This window comes from Myotis daubentonii, chromosome 13 (genome assembly GCF_963259705.1).
Source record: "Myotis daubentonii chromosome 13, mMyoDau2.1, whole genome shotgun sequence".
Lineage (NCBI taxonomy): Eukaryota > Metazoa > Chordata > Mammalia > Chiroptera > Vespertilionidae > Myotis > Myotis daubentonii.
Window position 1 is genome coordinate 34,524,564 of NC_081852.1, and position 12,375 is coordinate 34,536,938.

The following is a 12,375-nucleotide window of genomic DNA, read 5'->3' on the forward strand; positions in this document are numbered from 1 at the left end:
CCCCTGGCCCCAGAGACCCAGGAATGAAGATGACATTCACCCATCAGGTGTCAGGGAAAAACAGCCCTAGAGAGAGGCTGTTGGTGGAAATAAACCCTGGGCACAAGGGTGGGGCAAGGATGAGCAGAGAATGTCTGGGAAGGCTCTGAGGTCACATGTGTTCTGATTTCTGTGGCATGGGAGCAGGTCCCCACTGTCCAACATAAAATAAGATCATTCTGTTATGAGATACAAAGGTCATTCCAAAATCTTACCTGGACACAGACAGAAATGGTCACTCTGAGGACCACAAAAATGAAAACATGGCCCTCTCCTGGAACACCTGCCACTCCTGTACAGATACAGCTTTGCCTCGTCCCATTTCTCTCGCTGTGATCACATTTATTAAGGTAATTCAGTTATAGAATTGCCTCGGCTTCTCAACAGGATTCTGTGTAGCATAGACATCCACTCTTGAAACTTCCCCCCAAATCACCTAACACAAGGCCAAATCCCAAAAAAATCCCTCCCGATAACCTGTTCCTGAGGAATCATATGGTTCGCCATTGTATGCAATATCCTTATACAATAAGTATGAAATTTATAAAAACTAAAAGGAAGCAAACCAACTTCATTTGGCTTTGGGCATATTCCTGGCGGTCTTTGCCTGGAGGGCACTGCCATTTCCCCTTTACTGTCATCACTCACTCACAGCATCCCCATGGGAAAGAGAATGGGGTTCAAAATCTTATTTTATGGGTGTAAAAACTGAGGCTCAGTCAGGGCAGAGGACTTGTCTACACTCACAGTTATGAGCCCAAAGCAAGTCTTCTGATTCTAAATCTCCTCGAAAAAGGGGCCACCCAAGAACACTGCTTCCCAAGAAGACCATTGAGCGGTTATCCTGGAAGCAATGAAGGCCCCGGCATGGTGGGCTGCTTGCACGCTCAGTGTGGACCAGAAAGGGCACTCCATGGCACGACCAAGGCAGTGGGGTCCTCGTTCACAAGTGAGGAAATTGAGGAACTGTTGGACATAGAACTTGGCCAAGGACCCACAGCTGGGAAGTAGCAGAGCTGGGACTCCAGCCCCAGTGAGAGGAAAGGGGGTGCAGAGGGCCAGGCAGTCCGTCTACAGGTCAGAGAGGCAGCGTCTCTGAAACCCCTTGAGGTGACGTGGATTTTGGTGGAGGTACCAAGTGCAGGCAATCCTGGGAAGCGTCTAAATTCCAGAAGAAATGCACACAGTGGCCTTATCTGTGATGTGGAGTGAAGAGTGGGTAATCAGGGGCTGGTGCATTTGGCGGGGGGTCTTTCATGATGGGAAAGGCCTGCAGGCGACTTTAGGGAGCAGAAGGGGCTCAGAGGTGGGGCATACCCAGAGCAATGGCTCACCGCTTCCCAGCCCAGTTCCAGGAAGTGTCAGGGTCTGGAGGGCAGCTTCCTGACCTCTGGGCTAAGTGTTCAATAAAAACAAGCTCTGTGATCAAAGGCAGCGCCTCCAACATGATTCAGTTACCTTATTTCACCTCCTGCCACTTTGGAGCAGGAGCCATAGGGAGGTTTGGCTGCTAAAGCGTAGGAAGAGGGATGGACAGGTTGCCTGCAGCCATTTTTAGGTGCTGGGTCTCCTGGTGTCTGTCACATGCTTTAGGCATGTGGTTTTCTACCATCCTGGACATTTTTTAGGTGCCGGGGCGGGTCAGCAGAAAGTAAGGAAACCAGGCCCTTGACAAGCCAAGGGGAGTCTAATTGGAAGGGATCCAGAGGGAATCTCATCCACCCACATTCCTGCTGGTGTTTGGAAGGCTCTAGAACACCCCATTGTGCTTCATAAAATTGTTCTTCCATTCCATCTAGATTGTCTCTCTTGACCACTATCACATGGTTCAAGCCATTGACTCACAAGATAGTCATTATCCCTGCTGAGATTGTTATTGGCCCTTTATTTTCTATCTCAGTTGAATGGCACCCAAATATTCATGTTAGAAATTTATGAGCCCATAAAAATCCCTTTTTCTTGTTTACCATTTACATCCAACCAATTCCTAAGTTCCCTCAAATGTACCTTGCACATGATTTCAAATGTGTCCACCTTCTCGATCCAGCTGCCATCATCCTAATTCTGGCCACCATCATCTGCTGCTTAAATGATAGTAAGTACCACCTTGCATGTTGGATGTTTTTTTCATACCTGCTCCCCTCCAATCCTTCTCCACATTGTAGTCGGAACAAGCTTTGAAAATTCAAATCTGATCATCTCTCCTCTTATAAAATTCCTCTAATGACCATTTGGAGGAGGTCCACAGTCTTATAGAAGTTATAATCCTATTGTCAATCTCTCACCACTTGGTTCTCACACTGTAAGCCCAGTCAGACAGAAGAGTGTTATCACTGGGAACCTGACCTCCTTTGTTTCATTTTCAAGCCATTGTGCAGACTATTCACAGTGTGAAACATGGACAAAGCTCTGAAGAAGATAAGAATAATCTTTGCAACTTCCTTGAGAGTCCCTCTGGGAAGTTTTTAAAAATAATAATTATAGTCTCATATATAAGTGGAAAAAATTAGTAAAGAGAGGTCTTATGTACCCTTCATCCATTATTCAGCAATGATAGGATCTGACATATCACAGTGCAAGTATCAAAACAAAGAAATTGACACAGGAACAATACAACAATAAGATACACATCTTATTTGGACTTAACCCTTATTTACCTTTATGCTTTTTTATTCTTGGTGTATAGTCCTATGAAATTTTCTTCACAATCATAGGTTTGTATAACCACCACAATTAAGATACAAAACTAATTCCATCAGCCCCAATGAAAATTGTCATGCTACACCTTTAGAGCTATATCCTCTCTGTAGTCCTGATTCCTGCCAACTACTGATCTGTCCTCTATTGCACTTTTATCATTTCAAGAATGCTATATAAAAAGAACATATAGTTCGTAAATTTTTGAGATTATATTTCTTTTACTCACATAATGCCTTTGAGATTCAAGCTATTTTATGAGTCAATAGTCTTGTTTTTTCCTGTGAGTTTTCCACAGTTTATATATCTATTCACTTGTTGAAGAACAATTGAATTATTTCTAGTAATTTTGGCTGTTAGAAATGAAGCTACCACCCAGCTGGTGTGGCTCAGTGGTTGAGCATTGACCTATGCACCAAGAGGTTACCAGCTTGATTCTGGTCAGGGCACATGCCTGGGTTGTGGGCTGGATTCCCAGCAGGGAGCATGCAGGAGGCAGCTGATCATTGGTAATGTTTATGTTTCTCTGTCATTGATGTTTCTATCTCTCTCTCCCTCTCCCTTCCTCTCTCTCTAAAAATTAAATTTTAAAAACATATTTTAAAAAATGAAGCTTTAAAAATGTGGTATTTACATATAATGGAATAATTCAGTCTTAAAAAGGAAGAAAATTCTGCCCTAACTGGTTTGGCTCAATGGATAGAGCATAGGCCTGCAGACTGAAAGGTCCCAGGTTTGATTCCGGTCAAGGGCATGTACCTTGGTTGCGGGCACATCCCCAGTATGGGGTGTGCAGGAGGTGGCTGATCAATGTTTCTCTCTCATCAATGTTTCTAACTCTCTATCCTTCTACCTTCCTCTCTGTAGAAAACCAATAAAATATATTTTAAAAAAAGGAAGAAAATTCTGATATATGCTGCAACATGGATAAACCCTGAAGACATTATGCTAAGTGAAATAAGCCAGTCACAAAAGAGCAACTATCATATGATTCCACTAATATAAGGTACTAGAATAGACAAATTCATAGAGATGAAAAGTAGAACAGTAGTAATCAGGGGTTACTGAGGGGTGGGAGTGGGGAGTGGAAATTATTGTTCAATGAGTATGGACTTTCGGTCAGGGATGATGAAAAAGTTCTGGAGATGATTAGTGGTGATGGTTGCACAGTAATGTAAATGTACTTAATGCTGCTGAAATATCACCTAATAATGGTCATAATGGCAAATATGATGTTATGTGTATTTTACCACAATAAATAATAGATGGCAATTTGAAGGATGATTTGCGCAGTATTAAAGCAAACAGCTGCTGAACTTTGTGCCAGAAACCCCTGGGCAATGCTAGGAGTTTAGTCCAGTCCCAAGAAGAGTTGTTTATTAATCTGAGGTTGAAGGCCAGGCCAACCTGTCCATCTCAGTTCACAAGGCTGGTTGGGCCCTGCAAGTTGCCCAGTCCAGCCTCTTTCCTTACCCTGAGACATCTGCCAGAGCCCCGGCTGGAGGGCCAGCTTCCTCATCTTTGCATCCCTGCTCTGCACAGGACCCAGTAAGTCCTTTCTGCTGAATGGATCTATGGTCCTGGATCTGTCTAGGGACTTGACTTGACCTTGGAGGCCTACGGGAAGGTTTCTGAGGGGTGAAGGTGGGGAGATGGCCAGCAGAAGTCATTCTTTATTTGGTTTTGCCGGGCACCTGTGGCTTTCTGGATTTACCTGACCATTTGCAGAAATGACACTGCCTTCTTTTCCAAAGAAAGCCATAAAGAAATAGAACCACGAAGCTAGTATATTGAGGTTTCCTGGGAAATGACAGTTTTGAAAGAGAGCATTGAGGGAGAGATGAAATGCTAAGATTAAGAAATAGGAAAGGGAGTCAAGGGAGGTGGTAATTGCCAGTGTTTTTTATCCACAGAACACGGGAAATTTCTTTCAGGAACTAGAGAAGAATCTGGCACCCTGCTAGGGACAAGGCAGTGAGACATTTCCAAAATGCTACCCCTGGTAAGTCTCTCTTGCAGCAGGAAATAAAACTTTCCAAGGAAGCAAACGCAAGTTAATTCTGGGTTAGTGACTAGCAGTGACTATTCCTCTCTGGATCACCAGCCTACAGTTTAGTGCCTGCCATTAAGTCAGTGTCGGTTAACTGGCCCTGAAGGTCAATGATCTGCCTAGATATGAGGATGGGATGCAGGTGGCAGATGGGCCCAAATGGGAGAAGTAGGGTGAACGGGGGCTCCTACAGATTCCTGGGTCTCCATTCACTTCCACCTCCTAAGCCAATAGGCATGAGTGTGCTGGAAGTGGGTCTTAGAAAGACTATGGGGAGCATATGCACAGCCTTCTAGTGGTAAAACCAGAGGCCTGGGCCATTTGGGACCCCCTTCTAGGGATGTCACTGCATGTTATTCCTGCCCATGTTAAAGTACTCATCACACAATATCCGAAGGAAGATTAGCTTTTCCACATCCGCAGTCTGGAGGCAACAATGAGTGGGCCATCCATCTCTACATCATCTCTGCCCAGTACAGGTTATAGGACCGAGGGAATGTTTGGTAAATGCATGTTGATTACCTGAACACGATGAGATAATCTTCTTTGACTTTCCCCACACCAAGGTGAGGACCATGGCTCTGTTTCCATCGCTCTCTCTCCTTCTTCTGAGTGTGGTGACAACATCTTATTCAGAAATAGAACCCGGTGAGCACCTTCAAAAGACCTGCCCTGTGATCACCTGTGCTTCTCCAGGCATCAACGGCTTGCCAGGCAGAGATGGGCGTGATGGCCCCAAGGGAGAAAAAGGAGAACCAGGTAGAGCTTGGGCTGTTCTTTCTCTGGGAATCTTTACCTGCCAGACAAAACTGCCTGGAGATGTAAGAGCAATGTCCAATTCATACAGGTCGTATTTCTCTCAACTATTATAGTTCAAAACAAATCCCTGACTTCCACACAGGAGTTGGTGACATGTGGTTGTCCTGCTTGCTCAGGGAGTGGCCCTTCATGACAAGCCATCCTGAGGGACCTGGGAAGATTTTCTTCTCTGGGTCAGTGGAAGTAGTGATTTAGAGAGCTGGTCCTGGATTAATGTCTCTGCTCTCCTGGGAAAAGATTAAGCATCAAGCTCTTGGAGAAATAAAGCAAACACAGAGACACTAATATATGTTTTCTTCTTCCCATAGGCCAAGGGCTCAGAGGCATTCAAGGTCCCCCTGGAAAATTGGGGCCTCAAGGAAATCCAGGACTCCCTGGGCTACCAGGAAGTGTGGGCCCAAAAGGAGACCCTGGAAAATGTCCAGGTAAGAAGCTAACCTCAACCAGGTTTAGGCTGACAGCCTAGTCCCAGGGTCCTGGGATTTTGAGTACCAGTTGGGAGATGCCACTTCGGCTGCTTCATGGAAAGACGCCCAACTCTGCTTCCTGACCCAGCACATTCAGCCCTTGCTAGGTTACTTAGAGCCCAAGCGGATTGCTGAGTACAGACTTGCAGACCCTCCACTCCTTCACTGGGCACTCCCTGAAGGAGCTGGGCCCTGGCTTTCCTTTAGCTGCCACAATGTGAGGCTCTGGTCCAAAAGGGAGAAAGTAGACCTCATATGTGTTGGACTTATTATGTCTGTTTTCACAACAGCAGTCTATACATGGTATGTCAGTTATCTTTTACTTCATGAGAAACAAACAAAAAACACAACCATTTATTTAAATCACAATTCTGTGGATCTGCCAAATGCTTTTTCTGCTGATCTCAGTGCCTGTGGTGGAGTGATGACCAATGGTCTCACTTATATGTCTGCCTGTTGTTTAGTTGTCAGCTGGAGTGATGAGGGTAATTGACCCACAGGTCTTTCATCTTCCAACAATCTAGCTCCGCTTGTTCACATAGAGGTGATTACAAAAATACCCAATAGCAGGAAGAGTAGAAGCTTTAAGGCCTTCTGAAGGCTTAGATCATGTACATTATTGCTTCTGTCACATTCTATTGTCAAAGCAAGTCACAGGCCACCCAGGTTCAAGGAATGGGGAAACAGACTCCATTTCTTAAACAGACAAGCAGTACCATATGGAGGCCATTTTTGCCATCTTTGACACACAGCCTGCCTCATGCCCTCCCCCCTTAAATAATGTGCAATTCACAAAAATCTTGGTTTACTGAACAAACTCTGAGAAAAACAAAAACAAAACAATAAAAGCAATAAAAACAAAACTTCCCTAAAGACAAAAACCTGTAATCTTTTTGGATTCGCCAGCACATAATAATTCCCGAGAGATTTACTTTTTATTCACAATGGAGTTGTTTATTTGGAAAAAAAAAATTAGCGAATAGCTTGGCGTGTGGAGTGCTGTCATCTAGGTCATGAGGGAGTGCATGTGAGTTCATGTATGTGTGCATGTGCGTAAAGTGTCTAAATACCTTCAATAGATGATGAGTGATGTTTTGGGCTGGATGGCAATACAGGTACTTTTACCTCATTTCTTCTTAATATTTTTATTTTCCTTCACAAAGCAAATATTAATGTATAAGGAAATTATTTTTTTAATTTGGAAAAAAATACCCTGCCCAGTTATAGCTCTGAAATCTCTTCCCAACAATGTTCTTTCGCTTTGTTTACATTTTCTAGCGTGTGATGATCACCTGGCTGCTTTAGAAAGAGAAGCTCTGCGCTCAGAATTGGATCGTGTCAAAAATTGTAAGCCTTCTCTCTCACGTTTCAGGCAGCTTTCAGTTTAGGAAGGTGCAAGGTATTTGTTAAATACATATAATTTTCTAGGACCGCATAAGCGTTCCTCACGGTCTGATCTCATGAAATCCTTCCAAACTTTTAGTAGAAATGGAGACAAAGATAAATTGGATAACTTGCTCAAAGGCACAGAGCTAGTAAGTGTCGGAGGTAGTTTACAAATTGAAGCCAGTCTGACTCCAGAGACACCCTCAACCCCCATCCTATACTTTCTACTATCAGTGTGTGTAGGTGTCACTGAAAACGGAACCTACGCTTCTTTCTCTTTGTTGTTCTGTTGTTGAGACCTGACAGTGGGGCCTAACCTGCACCTTTTGTGCCCTGCTGGCCTGAAGCAAATATTCGCAGACATTTTTCTTTCTTCTCAAGCGAATACTGGGGTAAAATACAGAATTAGCAATTACATATGTTCTAGAACTCTTACCCAAAAGGACAAAGGCCCTTGTTCCAGGCTGTTTTCAGATTAGGTTTGTCAGGTTTAACAAATGAAAGAACAGGACAGCTACTTAAATTTGAATTTCAGGTAAACAATAGCTAATATTTTTCAGGATAAGTATGTCCTCAACATTTTATGGGAAGATCCTATCTAATAAAAGAGAAACATGGTAATTGGCATAGGACCGCTACCCTTCCCATTGGCTAATCAGGGCGATATGCAAATTAACTGTCAGCCAAGATGGCGGCCGGCAGCCAGGCAGCTTGAAACTAACATGAGGCTTGCTTGCTTCAGTGACAGAGGAAACCAACGTTCCCCGCCTGCCTTGCCGGCCTCTGAGCTTGCAGTTTGAAACATAGTTACAAAAATAGAAGCTAAACAAAACCCCAGAAACCAACTTTCAGTTAGCCGGGATCTCAGACCTGGAGTTGATACAGAGTTTCAATTGTAGAACCGAATCAAACCAGATACCTGCTTTCAGGAGCGGAGGCCTAAGAGCTGGAGCCTCAGAGCTAAAGCTGGCCCAGAATAAAAAAAAAAAAAAAGGAAAAAAGGAGCAGTTGGGAGCTTCAGTCCCAGCCTGAAAACAGCCCTCAGCCCCTCACCCAGACTGGCCAGGCACCCCAGTGGGGACCCCCACCCTGAAGGGTGTGTGACCAGCTGCAAACAGCCACCATCCCCTCACCCAGGCTGGCCAGGCACCCCAGTGGGGACCCCCACGCTGATCCGGAACACCCTTCAGGGCAAACCAGCCAGCCCCCACCTGTGCACCAGGCCTCTATCCTATATAGTAAAAGGGTAATATGCCTCTCAGCACCGGGATCAGCGGAGCCGCGAGGTCTCCTGGCACCAGGATCAGCATGACAGGGGGCAGTGCCCAAACCCCCTGATCGCCCTGTGGCTCTGTGTGTGACAGGGGGCAGGGCCACAACCTCTCTATCAGCCCTGCTCTGTTCCTGAGAGGGGAAGGCGCCCCGACCCCCTGATCGGCCCTGCTCTGTGCCTGATAGGGGGGAGCTCCCCAAACTCCTGATCGCCCTGCGGCTCTGTGTGACAGGGTGCGGCGCCCCAACCCCCCCCCCCCCCCACAGGCCCTGCTCTGTGTGCTCTGTGTGTGACGGGGTAGAGCCATAACTTCCCCATCAGCCCTGCCCTGAGTGTAGGAGTGGCGGCGCCCCAAACCCCTGATCGGCCCTGCTCTGTGGGTGATAGAGGGTGGTGCCCCAACCCCCTGATCAGCCCTGCTCTGTGCGTGACAGGGGGTGGGGCCGCAACCTTCCCATCGACCCTGCCTTGAGTGTGACAGGGGGCGGTGCCCCAACCCCCCAATCGGCCCTACCCTGAGTGTGACTGAGGGTGGCATCGCAACCTCCCAATCCGCCCTGCTCTGTGCATGACAGGGGGCGGCGCCCCAATTCCCCAATCGGCCCTGCTCTGAGCCCGACCAGGGGCTGCACCTAGGGATTAGGCCTGCCCTCTGCCACCCATGAGCAGGCCTAAGCCAGCAGGTTGTTATCTCTGAGGGGTCCCAGACTGTGAGAGGGCACAGGCCAGGCTGAGGGAGCCCCCCTCGCCCCCCCCCCCCCGAGTGCACACATTTTTGTGCACCGGGCCTCTAGTATTTATAATAAAAAGAAAATTCATTATTTATCTGAAATTCAAATTTAAGTGGACATATTGTATTCATGTGGCAATTCTCCTCTAGAAGCCTTTATCCAGAAAAATGCCTTAAAGACAAGTCAGTGTCAACCCCATTTTTCCTATTTCAGGGCTGGCCTTTGCTCTGGGCAAACAAGTTGGAAAGAAGTTCTTCTTGACCAATCGTCAAAAGATGAGCTTTGACAAAGTGAAGGCGCTGTGCACCCATTTCCAGGCTTCCGCGGCCACCCCCATGAATGCTGAAGAGAACACAGCCATCCTGCATATAACAGGAGGAGATGCCTTCCTGGGCATCACAGATGAGGAGAGAGAAGGTCATTTTGTGGACCTGACAGGAAGGCCTGTGACCTACCAAAACTGGAATGATAATGAGCCCAACAATGCTGGCTCTGGGGAACACTGTGTGATGATCCGGACTGATGGCAAATGGAATGACGTCGACTGCACAGCCTCCCTTTTGGCAGTTTGCGAGTTCCCTGTCTGAGGGAGCCCATCCCTCAGGCCCTTCTGTCCCTGGACCTCATCTTAGGCCCACAGTCTGCTTTGAAAGATAAAACGATGCCAATTTCCCCATGCCCAGGACTGATGGTACCCTTTGTGGGGAATCGGAGAAAATAAGAATGGACTAAAGGATGGGATTTGGAAGTGAGAAGAAACTGACAGGGGTACAGTGAGAGTTTCTGATTCAAACTCAATCACTAATAACAACAACGAAATTGTAACAGTAATAGTAAATAGCAGCTGCAATAGAAGTACTGATATTTTTAATGTGTACTATGAATCAGACCCTATATTATGCATTTTATATTGAGTGGTGTTAACTTGCTTAGGTATACAAATAAAATACCTTACTATAAGGTGACCTGTTGAGCCTCCCTTTCTCTTTGGGTAGAGGGCTCCATTAATGACATCCCCAGCTTAAATCCATAGCCTTTTGGCTAGTTTCAGGTATTAAGAGGATCTATTTTTGTTGCTTTTTTCTGAACTATATTTTCTTTTATTTTTAATGAGATATTAAACTATGTAAAGAATATAAATTTCAAGTTAACTAATAAATAAATTCTACTAGATCAAGATACAGGGCATTTCTAGCATCCTAGGTGCACCTTCATAACCTCTCCTAGTTGATTTTCACAAGGTAAATACTATGCTGACCTCTATTACCATACATTAATTTAATCTATTTATGAACTTTACCAATATCTTACTAATTATTATCTACTTATGGAACCATACATGCATACATACATACATACTAGTACATACATACAAACTGTTTTATGTTTCGCTTTTTTTATTCAGAATTAGGTCTGTAAAATTCATTCATGCTGTTACATTGTAGCAATAGATCTTTCATTTTCATTGCCACCTAGGGTTCCACTATAAGAATATCCATCAGTTTATCCATTCTATTTTTAATAGACTGTTGGACTGCTTCCAATTTCCAATTTTTGACCATTAAGAAAACTCATGAAAATTTTTATAGTTGTCTTTTGATAGACATATGCACTAATTTCTCTTGGTTATCTAATGAGGAGTAGAACTGGTGGGTCATGAGCTTAAGTATCTTTAGTAGGTACCACCAGATTTCCAAAGTGATCAAATGAATTTACACTCTCACTGTGTGCAATGTGTGCCCGTTCTAGTTGCTCTACCTACTTGTAAATAATTCATATTTTTAGTCCTTTTAATTTTGGTCATTCCTGTGGGTGTAAAATAGCTCACAATGGCTTTACTCTCTGTTTCCATGACATGTGACAATGTTGAACACTTTTTCATAGGTTTATTAGCTGCTTGGACATCATTTGTGAAGTACTTATTCAAGTCTTTTGTATTTTGTTTAAATTAAGTAGCCAATATCTTTCTTACTGATTTGTGAGAGCATCTTATGTGTGACTGAAATAGAGCAGTGCATGTTTGAACTGTTAAAAAGAAAAAAAGAAACTAGGGCATATCATGTCATATTAAAGTTTATGACACTTATTTGAGCAAATAATGACTTGAATTGGGCAGCACAAAACCAAAAGCAGTTAGGACTACTCTGCTGACAGAAGCGAGGGTCCAGGTTTTCACAGAGAACATGTGGAAGCAAAGCAAATAAATTATTGATTAGCCAGAGTTTTAAGCAGTTGCCTTATTTGGGAAAGCCCCACTGGCTGTTTGCCATTGGTCATTCTTGAGTTTCATTTCCTGGGATCAAGGGCAGTGACTCAGGCTTAGGTTTCGGTTTGCTAATGTAGGCTACCAAGTCATTACAGCCACCTCAGTCTAATGGCCTCCTTGCTTAATTAATTTATCAGCAGTTAGAAAAACTAAAAACAATTTTGTTTCAATCAAAATCCTACATGGAACAAAACATACAAGAGGTTAAAGAGCAATTTTATTAGAAAATATTTTATTTTTATTTTGAAGAGTTCAAATTACATAGCTTTAAACAACAAGACAGAGTACTATGATAAATCTTAAAAATGTTGAAATGTAAGGTTATTAACATTGGTTATAGTTTGGTGTCAGATTTCTGCATTCAATTTACTTTTTTATATCTAGCTGTGGTTGCACAATCCTATCTAATAAAAGAGAAAAATGGTAATTGGCATACGACGATACCCTTTTCATTGGCTAATCAGGGCTATATGCAAATTAACTGCCAACTAAGATTGGCAGTTAACTGCCAACAAGATGGCGGTTAATTTGCATATGTAGGCACAATGCAGGGAGGCGAAAGGGAAAGCAGGAAGAAGGCCCCTGCCACTGAGAGTGATTGGAAACCCAGCGGGGAGCTAAGAGCTGGGGGGCAGGGCAAAGGCGGC

At 44.3% G+C, this 12,375-nt stretch overlaps 1 protein-coding gene across 1 annotated transcript; it reads left to right on the forward strand.

The window, feature by feature from the left end:
• The first annotated feature begins 4,136 nt into the window (after nucleotides 1–4,136).
• On the forward strand, nucleotides 4,137–10,416 carry MBL2 (mannose binding lectin 2). Its single transcript, XM_059662695.1, has 6 exons — nucleotides 4,137–4,284; nucleotides 4,650–4,738; nucleotides 5,353–5,545; nucleotides 5,914–6,030; nucleotides 7,351–7,419; nucleotides 9,676–10,416. Exons 2-6 carry the CDS (start codon nucleotides 4,727–4,729, stop codon nucleotides 10,047–10,049), a joined length of 765 nt encoding a protein of 254 aa, XP_059518678.1. The 5' UTR covers nucleotides 4,137–4,284; nucleotides 4,650–4,726; the 3' UTR covers nucleotides 10,050–10,416.
• Nucleotides 10,417–12,375: the final 1,959 nt, after the last annotated feature.